The sequence below is a fragment of the Netta rufina genome (assembly GCF_964035555.1).
Source record: "Netta rufina genome assembly, chromosome: 1".
NCBI classification, from domain to species: domain Eukaryota; kingdom Metazoa; phylum Chordata; class Aves; order Anseriformes; family Anatidae; genus Netta; species Netta rufina.
Genome location: NC_140123.1, coordinates 20,711,468 through 20,732,071, shown reverse-complemented (window position 1 = coordinate 20,732,071; position 20,604 = coordinate 20,711,468). Strand labels below are relative to the sequence as shown.

The 20,604-nt window shown below is 42.6% G+C and overlaps 1 protein-coding gene across 2 annotated transcripts; it reads left to right on the top strand.

The window, feature by feature from the left end:
• Nucleotides 1–1,303: 1,303 nt before the first annotated feature.
• SPATA13 (spermatogenesis associated 13) lies at nucleotides 1,304–19,669 on the top strand (the record flags this gene model as incomplete). Of its 2 annotated transcripts, XM_084292835.1 has the most annotated exons (10): nucleotides 1,304–1,358; nucleotides 3,324–3,460; nucleotides 3,897–4,076; nucleotides 5,119–5,304; nucleotides 7,890–8,069; nucleotides 8,766–8,998; nucleotides 12,360–12,489; nucleotides 13,190–13,562; nucleotides 18,164–18,238; nucleotides 19,488–19,669. In XM_084292835.1, 10 exons carry the CDS (start codon nucleotides 1,304–1,306, stop codon nucleotides 19,667–19,669), a joined length of 1,731 nt encoding a protein of 576 aa, XP_084148961.1. The 2 variants fall into 2 exon arrangements, with proteins under 2 accessions (XP_084148961.1, XP_084148962.1); XM_084292836.1 differs by lacking the exon at nucleotides 5,119–5,304.
• Nucleotides 19,670–20,604: the final 935 nt, after the last annotated feature.

Here is a 20,604-nt window from a genome sequence, read left to right as displayed (position 1 = left end):
TTTTCCCCTGCAAGTAGGGTTTTGACATGGCTGAGGGCTTGTGTTGTGGCTGCTGAGACGCGCGAAGCCTTCACTTGCAGGTCCCAGGGTGGTCGGCACTTCACAGTGACATACACGAGTGTTTCTTTAGCTGGTTCCTGTTTGTTCAGTTGTGTTTTACCGATTCTGAGAAGAATGCATGGGTATGTGAGTAAGCATCTTGTAATACGTAGTAGCTTACTGTGCGATCCACCAAGCCTGCCTGCAGCAAGAAATAACAGGGAAGTTGGGCAGTTCAGAAAGGGATTCCTCCCGGTCCCCGGTCACAGGCAGCATAGTCTGGATTTTTGTGAGAAGATGGCATTAACATCGCCGTGTGATGCTTGGCCTGTCAGCCTCCCTCCGAGGCTGTGGGAAGCCACATGGCTGTTGGTGGGTGTTGAGAGATGGCTGAGTGCGAAAATGGCTCAGCCAGCGTCCCGCTGGAGGGGGCAGGCCCCGGCTAAAGCACGGGCTGAGGTGAGCAACGACACGGCGTGCAGGTGGAGGATGATTCATGAAGGTGGTGGAGCTTCCCAGCTCGTCACTGGAGGGCTGTGACACGCGTGGAAAACCTCCGAGCATGGGGTGCAGCGGGGGCTGCGGAGCTCCCACATCTGCTCGCCCACCCACAGCGGTGAAGCAGCACGGAGGTTTGGGGGTAAATGCTGAGCTGGGGTAAGCAAAGGAGCTGAGGCACTGAAGCCCCGCTGCTTGGGCACTCTGTTTTCACTCCCTACTTGAGGTTCGTGTGAGAAAATGCCTCCACTCCCCCTCCCCTTTCTCCCGTGGGGCACTCTGCCGCAGCCTTGGCATTTCTGCTGCCCGTGCCCTACATAATGACACAGCATTTAGCAGCACGGCAGAAGTTTTAACAGCCACACAAAAACACGATCAAAAAAAAAAAACACAACTCCTTTGTTGCTCCCTGCTGGACTTGTAGCTGGCGTAACGAGACAGAGACGGGCTGATACCCGCTGCTGCAACACCAGGAACACCCCACACCCCTCCGGCTGTTCCCGTTGAGTGGTGGTGGCTACACCCGGCACCGAGCTCGCCCTTCTCTGCCGACAACCCAAGGCCCTCCCCGGCACCAGGGGAGCCGCCTCCTGCTGCCTTCCCGGCCCTCCCTCCCTGCCAGCACCCGGCAGCCTCCGGCAGCCCTGCAGCCACATCCCATCCGTGTCGCCCCCGGACCCTCCGGGCCGGCCTCCAGCGGGGTGAGGTGAGGTGGCTGTGGGGGCAAGGCGAGACCCTTCCCCGCCAGGCCCCAGGCGACGGCAGCATGGTAGCCCGCGGTGGGATGGCGAGATTTTGGAGCCTGGAGAGCCTGCAGATGGGTACGTGTGAGTATGAAGTGCTGGGAGCACTTTGCTTTGTGGGTTGAGGGGGTCTGCTGCGACGGAGGGGGGCTTGGCGGCGGTGGTCTGGTGACAGGGGACATAGTCGGTCCCACATCGTCCCTTTAAGTTTTGTGAGTTTTTGCATCCCATCCCTGCCGCTTGCTGGCAGAGGAACAGGCACAGGGGGGCTGCGTTTCGCTCGAGCGAGACTACACAGACAATGCAGGCATGTGCGCTCGGTGAGGAACAGCAAGCAGCGATCGGTCCCCAAACTCCACTCGTTTTTCATCTGGAGCTAAAGGAATTAGGGCGTTTTGATGTGCCACCGGTGTTGGAACAAAACCAGCAGGCAGCACTGATGGTGCAGGGAGGATGGATAAAGAATCACTGGGGTGATTTTTTTGTTGTTGATGATTTACAAGCGAAAAATCAATTTTTGTGAATTATTTATTTGCAGATTTTTTTAATAAAGCAGTAGCAGGAAGTTTTACGGGATGTATTTGAGAAGTTTGTCAGTGCTCAGGTTTATGAGTCTTTAGGGAAAAAGTTTTTTATTTATTTATTTTTTTAATTAGGGATTCGGCATCCTCCCCGGTTAGGTCATTATGCCATTAACGTGAGTGCCTGTGTAAAATGCTGGGGGGTAGAATGGAGCAGTGGAATCGAGATTATGGCATATTTTTCCACTTTTAAAGAAAACAAAAATCTTTTTAGTTAATTTGTGCAGCTGCCAGCTTTGATCTCTTCCGCAAATGATTACAGGGACGACCAGAGATGCTAGCAATGGTATGAGCACCTACGAGGCGGGGGGTGGAAGTGGTTCTGCCCGTAAAGCAAATAACTGACAGGCTGCAGCGTGTCTCTTGTGGCACGGTGTGGGGCACAGCAAAGCCATCTCCCTGCCATGTTCATGCTTCTGGAGCCCAGAGTCAGAGCACCGGCACAGAGCAGGGCAGAGAGGCAGGGGCAGGGGGCGGCGGCAGGTTCAAGAATGCATCCGAAAGGTCCCTTCCCCTTGAAAGTGAAGGGGATGCTGTGCTGGCTGGTCCACATGGGAGCTTATCTGGGATGCCACAACCATTTAAAAGGGAGTTAAGCACTAGCAGCATATTTCGAATATTATTTGTGATTGGAATACTTGAGCACTGTGCGATCTTCAGACAATGTTTATTTGTGGCTTGGGCCAGCTGCAGGAATAGACCTTTAAGGATAAATTGAGGGGGACCAGAGGGTGCACTCAAGCACTGGGCCATGAACACCTCATGGTTATTAGCTCTTCCCCAGATCTGGTTTGGATGTTACAGCTGGCTTTCAAAGGCAAGCCTGGTATAAAAGGGTCTAGCACTGGGTGTGTGGATCTGAGTCAGATGGTATTACTGCTCCCCACATCAGTCCTTCTCATTCGATGATATTCGATGGCTTATGTGGCTGTATAGACATGATGAAGCTCATCGTAGCTCTGACCTGTGCTTCTTTACAAGGCGTGGGGTGCCCACCCCTTACAATCCCACTGTATCCCTGTGGGAATGTGCAGAGGGATGTGACAGAGCTGGGGGCTGGCAGTGGCCCCCTCTGGCTGCCGGTAGCCCACAAGAGCTCTCACGTGCTGTGCTGTGGGGAACTGTACCAACACCTCTCTTCTGGTTCAGATTGTTTTACATTTCCTCTGCATTAAAACAAAACAAAACAAAACAAAACAAAAGTTTGTAGTTCTATTTTTAACACAGACAAAAGAGAGTATTTCTGTTTCATCCCATACAAAATGAGAAAATTACAAAGAAGAGTAAAAAGTATTTCACGAGAGAAAAGTGGCTTTCCTGAGAACCCTACACTTTCATTGTTATTGTTATACTTGTAACAACAAAGGCAACTCCTAAGCAATTCCTTTCACATTGTTTTGTTTTTGGAATAGGCGCCTGTATAAAAATGATTGCACAAACAGCTGTTCCACCTTTGTTTTAGCTGCTGCAGATGGTGGGACCGAATCCTCGGCGTTGGTGGATGACAATGGCAGCGAGGAAGATTACAGTTACGAGGAACTCTGCCAAGCCACGCCGAGGTACCTGCAGCCTGGAGGGGAACAGCTTGCTATTAATGAGGTAACATCCTGGGCTGCAAGCTGCTGTGGTGAATCTTTGCATTGTTATTGGGATGGAGTGCATGTTTTCCTCAGGCCTGAGGTTTTTTATTAATAAAAAGAGTAATGACTGCAGGCGTCATGATGAAGTATCCAGCAGCAGCGGCATCCTGCCTCTGACAGAGTCCCAGAGCAGATGCCAAGGGAAAAGGATGCTGACTAGCACTTTGCTGAGACCCTAACTTGTTAACTATCTAACTACTCTGGAGTAGGACTCTAATCATTCTTACTCTAGTAAATGCATGCATGGGTTTCTGAAGATCCAGAAGTTTTAATTTCATCTTGTAAAAGGATTAATCTCAGGCACTCTAGTGAGACATTTTGGTCTTTTTAGGAATTTATAAATAGTTCGTTGTTTATCTTTTGTCCTTCACATCCTCTTTCTCTTCCCATCTCAGCTGATAAGCGATGGCAGCATTGTCCATGCAGAAGCTCTCTGGGACCATGTGACTATGGATGATCAAGAGCTGGGATTCAAAGCTGGAGATGTCATTAGAGTTCTAGAAGCTTCCAACAAAGACTGGTGGTGGGGAAGAATTGAAGACAAGGAAGCCTGGTTTCCAGCTAGCTTTGTCAGGGTGAGTAACTCTGTTGTTTTTGCACCATTGTCAGGCAAGGTTCCTTATAGTAGAATGGAATGAAGCAATGACCATGGCATTAAATCTAAATGAAGGGCCTGATCATCAGCATTTTTGCATCTGAACATCAGTGGTGTAACTCCTAATGACTTCACAAGTTATAAAGCAGTAGAAAATCACACCACTAGCTCCTGACACCTTTTATTCTCACTTCTTCTTTTGTGTGTCCCATTTGTAACCAAAGGAGTTTCACAAGTAGAAATGAGGGCAGCAGGAAGCTCAGCCAGAAGCAATCAGTGTATACAGAGAGGACACAGCAGTTTGTATGAGAGATGGGAAAGCTGTGCTGCGTGGTGCTCTCTTCTGTTACTGCAGGGATTTCTTGATGAAACAGGCAAAATTTATTACCACATAATTCTGTAGGAGTCTGAACTCCTTAGTCAGACATAATGTAACACTGAAATATATTTCACAATTTATTTTACTTTTTGAGAGCCCATTAGGAAACTTGGGGTACAAAATACTAAGTACTACACAAAGTGCAAAATGTGGCTCCTGCCTTTACTATTCCTGGTTCTTCAACCAAAATGGGCAATCAGACAAAAGTGGACAAAGGAGGTGCTGTTATCCACATTGTGCAGACAGGCAGCTGGGGCAGAGGGGAACTATTTAGAAGTACTTGAATGAATTGTCTACTTTTGAAATTTTTGCTTATAAGCTGAGTTGGCCAAAATAATACATAAACTGTTAGTAAGGGAGCAAAATAAATCTGTAAAATACACAGGCAGCACAACATTATCTCTCAGAAAATGGGAGTAGGAAGCCATTTATTTAGCCAACGAGACAAATCTCAGCACTTGATTTGAATATCCAGTGAGTATAATGAGATAAATCCTGTTGCAGAACCCCCCCTTGTAAGGCAGGAATGGGAACATTTGTGTCACATGTCCTCTCTTAATTGTAACAACTTTGTAACAGTCTTGTCATGCTCTGTAGAAGTTGGCTGTTTTACTCTAGTTTGCTTTGTTTGTTCTGGCTGCAGCTGCGAGTCAATCAGGAAGAACTGCCGGAGAATTGTAGTAGTATCCAGGATGAAGAACAAGATGCAGATATCAGCAAGCATCGTCAGAAAATAGCTGAAAACAAGGATCAGATGAGAACCAATGTTATACAGGAAATTATGAACACAGAACGAGTCTATATCAAGCATCTCAAGGACATCTGTGAGGTACATGCTTTAACCTGAAGGCATTCTGCTGACCTAGTGAACAAAACATCCTATCTAAGTTAAGAACTGGAGTATTTTTGCAGCTCATAATATTCCCAATTGCACTGCCAGTCAGAACCTTGTCATGCCCTCATAAGGGTTTCCTCTCCACAGACTGCCACAAGGCACCACTTCCTTTTTTTTAAAAAAAAAAAAAAAAAAAATCCACATGGAAAAAAAAACTATTTTTTCCATGTCTTTTAAAAAAAAAGACATGGAAAAAATAGTTCACTTGTCTGACTGCTATTTCCATAAAAATAAGTGAGAGGAAGTGTAGTTTATTTGAAACATTTTATCACTTGGTTTAGATAGAAGACTTGCAGTAATTAATAAAATCTGCTACAGTTCATAGACTAAGCTCTATGAAAGTATCATGCAAAGAGAAAGTTTGCTGGGCAAGATTTTTTTTGTTTTCTCCAGCAAAGAGACTTTTGTTGATGCTTAGGAGCTATGAAGTCTTTCAAGGTGTTCTAGAACTAATTTCCTTGTTTGAACTGTGAAATAGCAAGAACACAGTGATTTTTCTTTCTTTTTATTCAAGCTTTCTTGGAAGACTGCACTCAGTCAAGAAGAAGCTTCTTAATACTTTTCACTGATACTTGCCTTTTCTGATGTGGACTGTGATGCATTTGCCCTGTATTTGACGTGTACTTGTGCTGACCATCTGAATGGGTGCTAAGCAACCTATCAAAATATTCTTTCTACACTTGGTTTACTGGTTCTCTCTCTGTATTAGTCATGTTGTCATCCTTTAGTCCGCCACTCATTAGATTATTTCATGGACAGCAAAGTAGACATGACAACAGTGTTGTTTTTCTGTTTTGTTTTTCCTTTTCTTTTTCCTTTTCTTCCTTCCTCTTTGTGGATCAGGCCTTTTTAATGCAGTTTGAAGAAAGATAAATGGGAAGACAAGAAGACAAAAAATTGTTGCTAGCTGGCAGGTTATTTAAAAAAAAACAAAACATTAAATCTAAGTTTTGTCATTTGGATTCACTATTTACATACGCTATCAAGTTTGACTGGGTGCCTAGAAGATGAGGGAGGAATTTGTACACACAGCTGCCTTGCTGCCATGGTTAGCTGAGTTCTGGGACACAGCTTTCGTATTTTACTAACCTATTAATTTTTAGACTGCTATTAATGATTAAATCTCTCTAATACATATCTTCTATAACTCTTCTTTTTAAAGACATGCCTCTTCAGTTCAGTTTAGTACAGAACAGCAAACAAACTTTCCAAGTAGAGAAACGGTGCTGCACGCTCAGCATGTGGGGTAAAGGTGGTTTGCTTTCCTCTGAGTGAATTTGTAGGGTGGTACAAGCAGAACACTGAAAATACACTCAGGTAGGGCTGGGACTGAGCCAGAAAAGCTACTGCAGATAATAACGCAAATGTGCCAGGCCTGCACTGGAATGAATCACTAGAGCTGGTGCAGTCAGAATCACAAAGCTGGTAGAACCCAGAAAAACCAGTTGTGTTCACGAATTGCCTGCCATCCACATTGAAGAGCTGCACAGAGGCTCCTGCTTCTTGCTGGAATTATCCTCCTGATGGTGATGGTTGGCATGCAGTGTAGCCACTGCACAGCACTCAGAGCAGATGGCTGTGCAGGAGACATGGATGTTCCTAACAGCACCAGCAGTGCTCAGGGATGCTTCCTGGTAAACCTCACTGGAGCAGCTGCAGGCTTTTTACAGCTGCCTACTCCCAGAGTGATTTGGGAGAAACCTGGAAGCAGCCAAATGGAAGAGCCTGGCACATAACCCCCATCATACCAGTTACCCTGTGGGCACATCTGCACCCAGGCACTGTAACTGATAGGGGAATCTGAGCACAGCTGGTGCTCCTCCATATCAGCTGCTGTTCTGCATCCTCCTCTCCCCTCTCAGCTGTGTGGAGCAGGTACCTGAGGACTTCCCGTCTGTGTGTGGTGGCAGCTGCTGAATGTCGGAGCCTGTAAGAGGCCCCTGGCCTCATCTTTGCCTCCTTGCTATGTGGATGCTGATAGGATCTGATATTGGTTACTGAAAGCAGAGTAGAATTTGCTTCGAGGGCATTTTCGAAATGAAGGACTTGGTTATGCATCTGCTTACACTGGATACAAAGGAACTGGACCTATGTGATGTTCTTGCAAGTAACGAAAATAAAGGGAAAAAGGAATCATATTTTTACACAAGTCTTGCTTGTATTGTTACCTCTTCACCAGTACTATCTGGATTTGACAACCAGTAGCATTCTGGCAGTATTATAATATGTTCTTAATTGTGCTTCTATGGCTTAGACTGGGTCCTGCCATGAGCTTTACCCGTGGTGCAGATATCTGGTTCCCTGATGCATTTACTGTACTGTGAGACAGAAATTGGATTGGAACAATCAATTTGGGCATAAATCTGAAATTGCTTGTCCAGGCATTTATGCATGGCTGGGAAACCACTTGTGCTTGCAGATCACAGGGTTTTGCCAGTTCAGTGGGATGCTACAGGGTAGAATCTGTTTTTGTATCTTCAAACTAAAGAGTTTTTTTTTTTTTTTTGTTTCATTTCTAGGGTTATATTCGTCAGTGTCGCAAACATACAGGAATGTTCACCACAGCCCAGTTAAGCACCATTTTTGGAAATATTGAGGATATTTACAAATTCCAAAGAAAGTTTCTGAAGGATCTTGAGAAACAGTACAACAAAGAGGAACCTCATCTGAGTGAGATAGGATCATGCTTTCTTCAACATGTATGTCGCAAAAGTTGATTTTAGTTATGAAACAAATAAAACATGATAAGAAAATGCTCTTAGGGTGTTAGGAGGTTTGACAAGTGCCAATCAAATACTAATCTAAGTGTACTAATCTTACATTTTAGAATGTAAACTATTTAAAACTAAGTTAAATGATTATTTAAATATTTCAGATTTCTCCTTATCTTTAGCAAGCATGTATCATTGTACACAATTTTAGGTTTTCTTTTCAAAACTGTAGTGATCACAGATGATTTGGAATATCTACAATAATCTTAGATTGCTTAGTTGGGTATGCAACAACTTCCTAAAGAATATCAGGATAGAAAGTGGTGGGGAGAAAGTCTTAATTCATGTTAGACACCTGCTAAACCTATAGCTGTTGAGGCCTTCTGATTTCCAAGATTTTTCCGAAGGCAAAGTATTTCTTGAAGTACTGGGCTTGATTATTCTGACTGAACAAAGGCCTCTGTCTCTGTTCATACAAAGAAGGCGCATAGTTTTGACAGTTACAGATTAGATTGCTATATAGTTTCAAAGCCGTTTGTTACTGAGTTTGGATACCACATAGGAAATGGATTAATTAATATAACTAGATATAATAAGTATATTACTGTATTAAAAAAATTCTCTTCTTTATAGTCAAATACTTTAGTTGAAACTTTGATTGTTTTTTTTCTATTTTTCCTGTAGCAAGAAGGCTTTGCTATTTATTCAGAATACTGTAACAATCATCCCAGTGCCTGCATTGAACTTTCCAAGCTAATGAAACAGGGCAAATACCGTCACTTCTTTGAGGCCTGTCGCTTGCTCCAGCAGATGATTGACATTGCCATTGATGGTTTTCTTCTCACGCCTGTACAGAAAATCTGCAAATACCCTCTGCAGCTTGCAGAATTGCTCAAATATACCACTCAGGAGCACAGGTGAGAGAATTAAAAAGATAAATCTTAAATCAGTAATAACATGTAATTATTGAAACCTTCTGGGTGACACAACACAGATGGGAGCTCCTGTTGGCATCTCGAAACCATAACAATATTAACAAAAACAGAATCTGAAACGTAGCGCAGGGGACTGTCAGTGTGTAAGATGGAATGAGGAATAAGTGAAAGAGGGAAAAGGAAAGGAGGAAGGTGCTGAAATAGGATGGAGGGAGGGATTTGTAAATCAGTGAAAAAGCCATTGTGTCAAAGAGAAGAAGGAAGTCCACAGAAGAAAGGGAGAAGCTGCATAAATGTTGTGGATACATGAAAAGGCAGAGGGCCTTAGAACAAAAACACAATCTGAGCAAATTTGAGAGTAATGTTTTTTGAAATTTACTAGTAATAAACACTGCAGAGGAAAGGTGTTATAGAATGAATTCGTTCTTGAACCCACTAGAAAATGTAGTTACAAACTGTGAGAGCACAGGGAGAACCAAGAGGGAAAAAGCTAAGAAAGAATGATTAATCAAAGGAAACAGCAAATAATGTTAACAAAATTTTATAAGAAAGTGTTAGCAAAATGTTGTTGTTCAGGGATTTCCAAGGTATTTTTTGTGCACTCCCAGTAACTTGAAGACTAATGCTTATTGCCCCAAAATAAATACAGAATACTTGAGAATCAGTATTTCCATACCAGTTCCATAAAAACTTGCTTTGAGGGTTCTTGTAATCTACACTCATTGTAAACTTCTTCCTATCTGAGCTACTTCACCGGGTTTTCTGAATATGTGCTAGGTCTACTGTTCAGTTTTTATTTGTTTGTTTGTTTGTTTTTCATCTCAGTGTAAAGATCCCAGTCTCTCAAAACTGAACTTTTCACTAGACCCAAGCATAATGTTCCCTTTTACCTCTCTTCCCAAGGTGGGTCTTTACCACTCACTGTAATAATGCCAATAAAGAAAATCAGAGAAAAATATAAATCTGGGTGGAGACCTTAACAGGACAGGAGATGTAGTGTGGAAGAACAGCTTCTCAGAAAATAGAAATTATCAGTTAATTAAAGAATTCTTCCATTAGAGTGACACATATAATAACCCTTGTTAGACAGTTAACCTGTAGAATGTGTATGATGTCTTCAGATGTTACATGTTCTAAGTGTTACCACAGACCAGGAAACCAAAAGTATTATTCAGAATGGGTACAGGGCACATTGTTACTGTAACGTCTGCAACTCAGAATTTGATTTTTTCTTTGAGATTTTTTTTGTTAATTTAAACAATTAATGTTTTTCTACTACCTGCAACTGTAAATTGTAGCTGGTAAACCATCTGGGATTGGCTATGTATGAAGAACACAGAAACATACAAACCTAAACTGAAATCCAAGTGACCAGATATATTTTGAACCCACAAGAAATACTTTTTTGTTTGGTGTCTGCTAGGAAGCTTGCATACTAGAAGGGGCAATTTATTTAGGTTCCTCCAAAACACTTGTTTGCAAAAAAAAATGTTCAGACATTAGATCTTCTGCTGGGATAAGTAAGAACTGATGTTGCAGGTAATTAGCCTTCCTAGTATACCCCATGACTGATTAACTCTTTGACTAAATTAAGATTTTATCTTTAAATGTCTGCCTATTTACCTGGTACAATTGCAAGAAAAATGTTCCACTGTGACCCCTGTGCTTGAAGTCGAGGCACAGCCTGAGGCAATGCTTCATGGACCGAAGTCTGCAATTCTTTAACCTTGAGAAAATTCCCCTTGGAAACAATGGTGTTTTTGCTAGGGACCTTAGGATTGTGGACTTTTGACGTTCAGGGGTTCATTTCTGTAGCCCCATGGAAAGCCCTGCAATGACAATTGAGACAGCTATCAGTTTCCCAGCTGCTAATTTCCGAAAGCTTATTCCATGAGTGACTAAATCCGTAGGTGGAGTGTCAGACAGCTCTTGCCACCTTCCACCCACAGTGGCCACCCTCCTGACCTGTGACCCAGCAGGCGGAGGTGCCTGCAAACACGGCCGTGCTCCCGGTGTCAAGAGATGCTCGCCTGCACTCATGCAAAGCCTTGGCACAGCTCCAGTCAGCTTATTCTTTCGGAGCTTTTTGTTTTGTTTTAAGTAGCACGACTGAAGATGTGCACAGCCCTCTGTGAAGGCCACAGTTTATGCAGCAAGTGAGGACTGGCGTACACACCCACAAAGGAGGAACTGAGATAAGAGTAGCAGTGTGGCTATCATGCGGTCACCCTGTGGGACATCTCCCTGACATGAGACGGATCCTGTTATTGTTAATCTCACTTTTTGTATACAGGGTGGCAGAAAAGGGTTTCCAGAGCTATAAACAGAGAGAGGAGAGAGCAATGTGTAGATGTAGAGGGGAAGTGCATCCATCAGCAGCGGCAGATGAAAATAGGAACCAGGACAGAAGCAGATAAAGAGGACAGTGAGGCTGACCCCCTTGTAGGGTTTATTTCTGGCTCATACTGTTTTCTACCTCTGGCTCCCTTTTCTGCAAGAGTCATTGTGATAAAGGATTGAAGACAGCTGGGACTCATAAGGCAAGAAATAAGTCTTTCCTTCCCACTTCTCAGAGACTCCATTTGAGGAAGGTGAAGGAGGGAGAGAAGTTATACAAAGGGGAACCAGAACCTGCCTACAGGCTGGGTACAGTCAAAAGCAAATGAGGAGCTCAGGGAAAGAAGGAGGGAAGCAGGGCAGTGGAAGGAGGACAGGAGACTTGCATTCCATCTGGAGCAGGCAGGGGAAGGTGATGGCCTCGGCTCATGCACGCTTGTTCCATAAAATTGGGCTACTTTAACAGTACTGTCTCCTTTAATTTTTCTCTTTGGTGCTCGTGTTCTTGGGTGCCTTACTCACCCTGTTCAAGGTTGCTGTTGGTATCTTTCCTGCATAAGTTCTCTGTTCCCATTTGTTGACACAACCTTTGGAAATGAGAAGGAGAAAATATAGGTGCTAAACACGATTAAAGGGATGTCCTTCACAATAAAATCCCCATCAGATTTTGTTTTTAAACAAATTATTTTGGTGAAATGTGGGAATCACTGAGGTGAATGGGAGTTTTACCATTGTTTTCAGTAGACACAGCATTTCTATTAATTGATCTACTCTTTCTGCCTCCTTACAAGATTAGTAATTTGCTCCTGCACAAAATACAGCAGTACACTGAATTCTACAGACTGTTATGTGAGCTTGAAGATAGCTGAGAATCAGCTGTTTCTTATTTAAATACTTTAAGTAGAGCGCTAAATGGGTAATGCAGGCCGATAGCACCATGTCACAGCTTCTGATTGCATCATTCCTATTGCATAAGTGATCTTTGAAACATGCCTACATTTCACAGTGATTATAACAACATAAAAGCTGCATATGAGGCTATGAAGAATGTAGCATGCCTGATCAATGAGCGAAAACGAAGATTGGAAAGCATAGACAAGATAGCGCGCTGGCAAGTGTCTATAGTAGACTGGGAGGTAAGTGCCTGACCCTTTCCTGGTCAAAGGTGCTGTGTACAGTACTTCATGTCCTCTATTGGATATATCTTTCTGCGTAGTAGGTAGTTTATAGTGTCTACTTTTCAGCTGGTCACTGCTCAGGTAAAAGTCCTGTTGCATTCATTTGCAGTGATTGTGTTACTGATTACCTTGTTTGACTCGGGAAGAGCAGCACAAAGTATGCGAACACATCTTTGAGATGATGCTGGAATGTAGGAATCATAGAATTGTTAAGGTTGGAACTGCCCTCCAAGATCACCTGGTACAACCATCCCCCTACCACCACTGTCACCCACTAACCCATGTCCCCAAGCACCACATCCAACCTTTCCTTGAACACCCCCAACGATGGTGACTACACCAATAGGTTTTTTTTTTTTAATGCTGGTGCTGTAGAATCTTACTTGGATTTATGGTAATTTTATCAGAACTTGAACCCTCTTTAGTGACTTTAATAAGTGTCCTTCAGATTTATGCATAAATAAAGCCGAACGGAATCACATTCATTGAGTTTGCCTGTGTAAAATTATTTACATTCTGTAGCATTTTCAGATCTAATAATAAAAGTACAAGAAAATGGAATACAGTTAAGACTTGATTAGTAAAATGAGACTGGTTAGGCACATAGTAAGATCTTGAAATATTATTTACTTACTACATGTATAATATATCTTCTTAGGGCCCAGATGTGTTAGCCAGGAGCTCAGAACTCATCCACTCAGGAGAACTGACCAAAATATCAAAGCAAGGCAAAAGCCAGCAGAGGACTTTCTTCCTTTTTGACCATCAGCTTGTGTTCTGTAAGAAGGACCTATTGAGGAGGGACATCTTGTATTATAAGGATCGTATTGACATGGATGAGATGGAACTTGTAGATGCTGAAGATGGCAGAGACAAAGACTTTAACATTAATGTCAAGAATGCCTTTAAGATAATAAACAGAGCAACAGAAGAGATTCATTTGTTCTGTGCAAAAAAGCAAGAGGATAAGAAGAGATGGATGGAGGCATGCGAAAGCGAAAGGAGGAGAGTTCAAGAAGATAAGGAAATGGGTGAGTGCAGGGATTTCCTCTCTAAAAGGTGGTAATAACAAAGAGGGAATATTGCTGTTTTTCCACTCCTTTTTTATGCTTTGTGCAGATGTGCACTCTGCTTTCCGGGACTGTTGCCTCATTCTTACCTGACACGGCTTTTAGCTGTGTAAGCAAAGCCTGTTCAGGTGTGTTTGTCCTGTCATTGTGGGCCAAAGGTCCAGGGCAGCTAAAAATGGTATCTGAGTTACAGTGTAACCTATGTCATTCTAGGGCATTGTGGAGTACAGTGATATGTAGGATATGACAACAGGCAGCTCACAAAGACCTATCAGTAATAAAAATCCAACCAAAATCCCAGCAGCTATGTCTGAGTTATTGGCCCAAATATCTGTTCTTAAAGGACACTGTATTATAAAGCCAAGCAGCAGTAGTTGTAGATTTGTACTTCTTTTTATGACATTACCTTTATGTGGAAGAGAGTGGCATAATTCATAAGAAATGCTCTTCAGGCTGTGGATGGCAGCAGATTAGAGTTGGAAGTGCACTGAAGTGGATGATACAATTTAGAAATTCATAAAATTTAAACAAGATGCTAAAATCTCATATTCCAATTTCACTCAAAACATCTGGCCACAAGAATAGGAAGACAGGAATAAACCTTAGGTTGCAAATGTAAACCCTTTAATCTTAGAGGATTTCTCCCGTTTGATACTGTTGTAACAATGACAAAAATAAGATCTCGTCCAAATATATTGTAGATGGTCCATCTACAAGCTAAAAAAAACACTTTCAAGTTTACCAATTCATATTCTAAAACCAATTTCAACTTGTTTCTGTTGCACCAGCTGCTGCAATTAACCCCAAGCACCTTGACTCCGGACTAAGTAATGAAGCAGCCACAGCTAAACTTTTCCCAAACATCTTAAAACAAACTTCTCTTGTGCTGAACATCAGGGGGTGACATTAGCACAGAATCCCAGAGTTGTAGGGGTTGGAAGGGACCCTGAGAGATCATCGGGTCCAACCCTCCTGCCAAAGCAGGTTCCCTAGAGCAGGCTGCCCAGGTAGGTGTCCAGACAGGCCTTGGATATCTCCAGAGAAGGAGACTCCACAACCTCCCTGGGCAGCCTGTCCCAGTGCTCCGTCACCCTCACCATGAAGAAGCTCTTTCGCATGTTGGTGCGGAACTGCCTGTGCTCCATCTTGTGGCCACTGCCCCTTGTCCTGTCCCCACAAACCACTAAAAAGAGGTCGGCCAAATCCCTCTGTCTCCCACACTTAAGATATTTGTAAACATTGATTAGATCCCCTCTCAGTCTTCTCTCCTCAAGGCTGAACAGACCCAGGTCTCTCAGATCTTCCTCATAGGGGAGATGCTCCAGGCCCTGTTTCATCATATTATGGTCCTGTTGGGCACAACACAGGTGACTTTCATGAGTTGCTCTGTGTAGAGCTTATTCACACATCTTGTGCTCCTGGGAGAGGGTATTGGCTGCCTTTACCAGTTCACCTAAATGGAACTTTAAAATCATATGGATATTGCAAAAGGGTGAAGGTGATTTGAAGATGCTAGAGTAGTACACAGATGATGCCCAAACAATCCCTCTTTTAACAAAAGTTATTAAAAACCTCAGCTCCAGCATACAACGTGATCAGTAAGCACTGAATAAATCACAGCTCTTGCCCTTTGGTGAAGAGGGCTGAACAAAAGAAGATAAAATTTAAGCATTTTTCATTCCTATTCCGTCTGAGGGATGCTCCTGAGCTCTTCAAATCTTTACACCTCTTCCTGCAGTGTTTTTTTTATGGAGCACTGGGCAAGTATGTTGATGAGGCTGAGTGCTGTGTGTTGGGATGCTTCTGAGGTTCACTCCAGTGCTTGCTGGTGGCAGCAGTGGGTCTGTCTTGTGCAGCAGTGGGGTGTTCCCATTCCGTTTGTGGAAGGCCACACTTCCAGAAAACCCCAAGTATGGGGAAACTGCAAAGGTGTAGCAACTGCAGTTATATAAATGTCATTATTCTACTGGGATCTCATGAGATTCTACTGCGGAACTCATGAGAATCAAGATACGACACTCAGAAGGGGCAGCCATTCACCAGTGGTGGCAGTGATAAGGATGAGATTTGTCATTATAGCACTAGCCCTTATTTAGGGCAAGGTCACAAATCTCCATGGTGCTGAGAGCAAAGATTGCAAGGGAGGGTCCCCAGTGCTTCTGTTCTTAAGGCACTGACTGCACTATGGTGAAGACACGTGCGTGTGCAGCCTTTTCTGCCCATGTAACATCCATCCTGCTGGAAACTTGCTTTTCAAATTATACTCATTATTCAGATTTAGTAGTACCATTTTTGGTATGGGTGTCTTGAACCAGAAGAAACATAGCTGAGTTGTAATAGCCAATGTCCATCCGGTCTTGTGAGTTTCAGTAGCTTGGATGTATTCTCCACAACCCAGAAGACTGCTTGTTTTCCATAAAATTTCTTCTTTTTGGCATAATTGAACATTTCCTTTAGCCAAAACCAGTGGAAAAGCTCCAGTATTCTCAACCTCAGGTTTAAATTTATCTTGTTGATTTTGTGAGCTATCTTGCTGGAGTTTGCATAAAGCCTCTAATCTAACCACTCTGAGAACAAACACATACTCTTCAAATGGCATTTTACTTCTATTTTCAAAACCACTTTGGTCAGGTCATTGTCTCCCAAACCATATCTAGCTTTTCTTAGCTTTTATGAATACATGTGAAGAAAAGGCCGTGGCCAGAAAATCCTTCTCCAAGCCACTAATAGTAACCCTACGACAGTGGTCTGATCTGTGCTGATGAAACTGCTTTCATTTCTTTTGTCCGTTTCCTTGTTTCTATAAAGGAAAGAATTGCAGAATAAAATAAAAGAAACTTCTGCTACCCCAAAATTATGGCTGAATGCTGTTGTATTTTAAGTTAATAGGTTGATTTAGATTAGATATAAGCAGGAAATTCTTTACTCAGAGGGTGGTGAGGCCCTGGCACAGGCTGCCCAGAGAAGCTGTGGATGCCCCATCCCTGGAGGTGCTCAAGGCCAGGCTGGATGGGGCTTTGGGCAACCTGGTGTGGTGGGAGGTGTCCCTGCCCATGGCAGGGGTTGGAACTGGGTGGCCTTTAAGGTCCCTTCCAACCCAACCATTCTGTGATGCTATCATTTGTAGTAACTTCTTTGTAAATTCATGTTAAAAAATTAAAGGAATTTTAAAAGTATGGAGATATGCAGGCAAATGCAAAATGGAACCAAATCATCTTCTTTATTCTACTTTGGAGTTGCAGTTTTTGTGTTCTTTGTGTGCATGTGAGTGAAATGAGTGAGAGCCCATGCCCCCTGTTGTCTGCTTGTGCTAACAAAGCAGATCCATGTATCGCCGATGTCTTGTACACAGGGAGAGGGAAGCAGAATGCCTGTGCGTGGGCTCCAGATGACACCAGACACTTGGCTACCTTTCCTAGCAGATGTCTGGCTTCTCTGTACTCAGCACGGATCAGTCACACTTGTCATGTGGTAGCATATAGCATAGGGTTGGCCACACACTATAGCATCATATAAGTCATGCAACTATGCAAACAAGTACTTGAGAAACCAGAGTGTGGGATCCAGCCCCAGTCTGATGGCAGCCACGACCACATCACAGCCTGCTTTGGTGTCTGGCAGAGGACGTGAGGCTGAGTCCTCTGGGTTGAGGGAATGCTGCCCTCCGCAGCCTTCTGCTATGTCTGTGCTGCTAACGGCAGTTCCTTGGCATACACTGGGCACACCATAAACAAGATAATGTCCACCTGGTATCTCGTTCACTCGAGGGTTGTGCAAAGTAGTTACAACAATTTCTGCTTTATGCCCCACAAAAGTACAGAGTTTATGAAGACTGATGTGAGATAATATCGTGGAGTTTGTTCAGCCCACAGAGAGCTTTGCTAGCTTTTTTTAAAATCTAATCTTTTATTCCATGTGGATGAGCAAATAAATACATTAAACACAGAGGGTGAAGCAATGAGAAGGTGGAAGGAAAGTAGGTTGCATCCCCTTACAGAACAATACAAGGTTTGCCATAAGACTGAGTATTTCAAACATAAAGATATTAGGGGTTTACTTGGACCAATTTTGTACTACTGCAGTACCGGTGACTTCAGTTTGTTACCCCAAGTTAGCTCAAATTGCCTGAAAAAAGAAACAGAATCTGTATTTGTGCTCTAATGCTGGGTGGCTTGTAGCTTTCAGAAATGCTAATTTGCTAATTTATTCTTTTTTTTTTTTTCCCATCTGTAGTTATCTGTAGAAAGAATTTTTTTGTGCACTTAGTGACGACCATTTTTGAATTTGTAAAGCAAACTTTTGCTATTTATTTACTGGCAAATTCATGTTCTTATTCTTATCCCAGTGAAACTGGCTAAAATTACATGGTGAAGTAAAACATAAGTCTAAAAACTTTGGGTTAAAATTTACCCAAGGATTTACTTAGAATTACCAAAGTTAAGATTTACTTGGAATTACTAAAAAACGGTTAAAATAGTTTACCTATTAGTTTTGATTTAATGTAATCAAACATTAGATTGAAATATTTTTATACCATTGCCCTAATTTACTCTTTTGCATAGGAATGGAAATCTCAGAAAACCAGAAGAAACAAGCCATGCAGAATGCCCGTAAGTCAAGGCATGGAAAAATGAAAGGTGAGTATTTAAGAGCAGCTTCACACTCCTATTTTATTCCAGTGTGTTTAGTATTGGGGAAAAGTGCAATGATTGAATTCCTGAATCTTTTAAAAATTTGTCTTGGGTTTACATGGAGTTCAAATTATTCAGAGTAGCTCATATTTTAATTTCAAATTCAAATACCTTTGTAAACTATCTATGAAATGAGCTTCCCCGTCTCCTTCGGACAGCGAGTATTATCACTTCACTGGAGAAGAAACACAATAGGCACAGCAAGTGTTATGTTTAAGGCTGTAAGAAAGTGCTCGCAGAGATTAAATTCAAAATGAGGGTTACAGTTTCCTTCCTTTGCTTTTACTCAGACAGCTTTTTCTTCTTTAGTCATACCATGCTTTCTGTTTCAAATGCTCTCATGTCCTTTCTGCTAGCTGCATGTTGCTGAGTGCGTGATAGCACACTCAAAATGGCTTCTTCCTATCCTCTCTTGCTAATTTGGTAAAAGTGTACAGTAATGGATTAGAAACTTGTTTTTCTGGAAACCTTTCTTTTTTTCCTCTCTTAGAAAACGTGATTTTTGTCTTTCCATCTTTAAGTCACATTTGGGTAACCTCTAGGTTAGTGAGAGAATAAATAGAACAAGTGGGAACAGACCAAGCCAGGATTTAGGAGTAAAGGACTTAATTTATCCCTACTCTCTGGGATTAATGCTATCAAAGCATTTTCTCTTTTGCAATCACAGCATATCTGTAAAAACCTGTCTTGATTATTAGGGGAGTGGCTAAAAATTGTGATCAGTAGATTCTGTTCAGAATATCCAAGGTCAAAGTCTAAGAACCTTAGCCTGCAGAAATATTTTCCAAATTGAAGAAATGCTTTTTCATTGGCAGCAGTATTTTACCCAGCCTTATCCTAGAACTAACTACAGTAAAAGGATGTGCTTTAAAAAATGTTTTTCTTTTGAAATATCAAAATTTACCCATGCAAACAATGTTGTCAGGCTTTGTGAAGCTGCTGCCTATTTTTTGGTAATCCTGTAATGTTATTTGTACTGGTGTTACTCTCTTCTTAAGACAAATCAGTTCAGCAATTGAAAAGTGTAATGGCAGAAAAGGTAACATCTAGTAGCGCTTTCATTTAACATCATGGCAAAATTTATTCTGGCTTTACTGACTATTGGCTTTGTTCCATGCTGCCATGCTGAATTTCCCCCCATATTGGTCACTGTGCTAGCTGTCTCATACGCTTTCTTAACTCCTTCCCGTTGCAGGTGTAAGCTATAACGGGTGTCCTATGCCTCCTCCACACCAAAGCTTGCATCCCATCCATCAGCGCCACATCACCGTGCCTACCAGCATCCCGCAGCAGCAGGTCTTTGCCCTGGCAGAACCCAAGCGGAAGCCATCCCTCTTCTGGCACACCTTCAACAAGCTCACCCCGTTCAAAAAGTGAGAGGCCGGGGGCCCAGGAAGGACACTAGCACAGGGGGAGACTTATTCCAAGGAAGGACCTTGGAGACACAGTTAAGCTTATTTGAGCTCCGTGAATCTCCAGTTTTGGAGGAAAAACCTTAGGCTCCCTTGAGCCAGAAGTACCACCTTTGTCTAGAAGAAGAATGAAGTTCCTCAGCACTGCTCTGAAGTAAATGTTGCCAGGTGCCAGCATTGCTAATGAAGAGTGGTTCCCCTTCTGACAAAGACAACTTGCTGTTACTCTAAAGCAGTAGTATTGGATCTGTTTCTTAGTTAGGTTGAAGTAATGATGGAATCATGCAGGTCATTGCAACATTTCATTTTTCTTAACCTTATGCTGATGGCCAAATTTCGGATAGGGAGGAGTTTTTCTTTAAGGGTATGTCAGCAAGGAATCTTGGGAGAGTTTTCTCCTTTTGGAGAACTGGGCAGGGGCCACTCATGAAAATCGGGTGGACAGATCCCATATGATTAGCACAGTGATGCAGAATTTGGTGGACCCTAACCCTGCCTTTCTTTTTCTATTAAATTGCCAAATGGCAGGAGAACGTCCCACAAGGCCTTATCCATATTCCAGATTGGAACGGGGAAATTTTATTCTGTCATGTAGAAACATGGACAGAGTGCAAAACGGACTGCAATGATGTGTGCATTTCTTGCATACAGGTGGAGCAAACAAGAGGAGCCAAGGGCATCTCTGATTTCTTTCAGTCAGAGCAATGTACTGCTTGCATGTATGCTCTTCAGTATAGAGCTTTTATATCACTTTTTGCTCACCTCTTAGCCTGGAAGACGCTTCTTTGTATTTCCAGTATGCTTATTTCTCTGTGAAAAAAAAGTATTTTTTGTTTATTTTTTTTTTTTATTGGAGATAATGTGAATGTACAAAGTCAGAGTTGAGACAGTACGATCTGA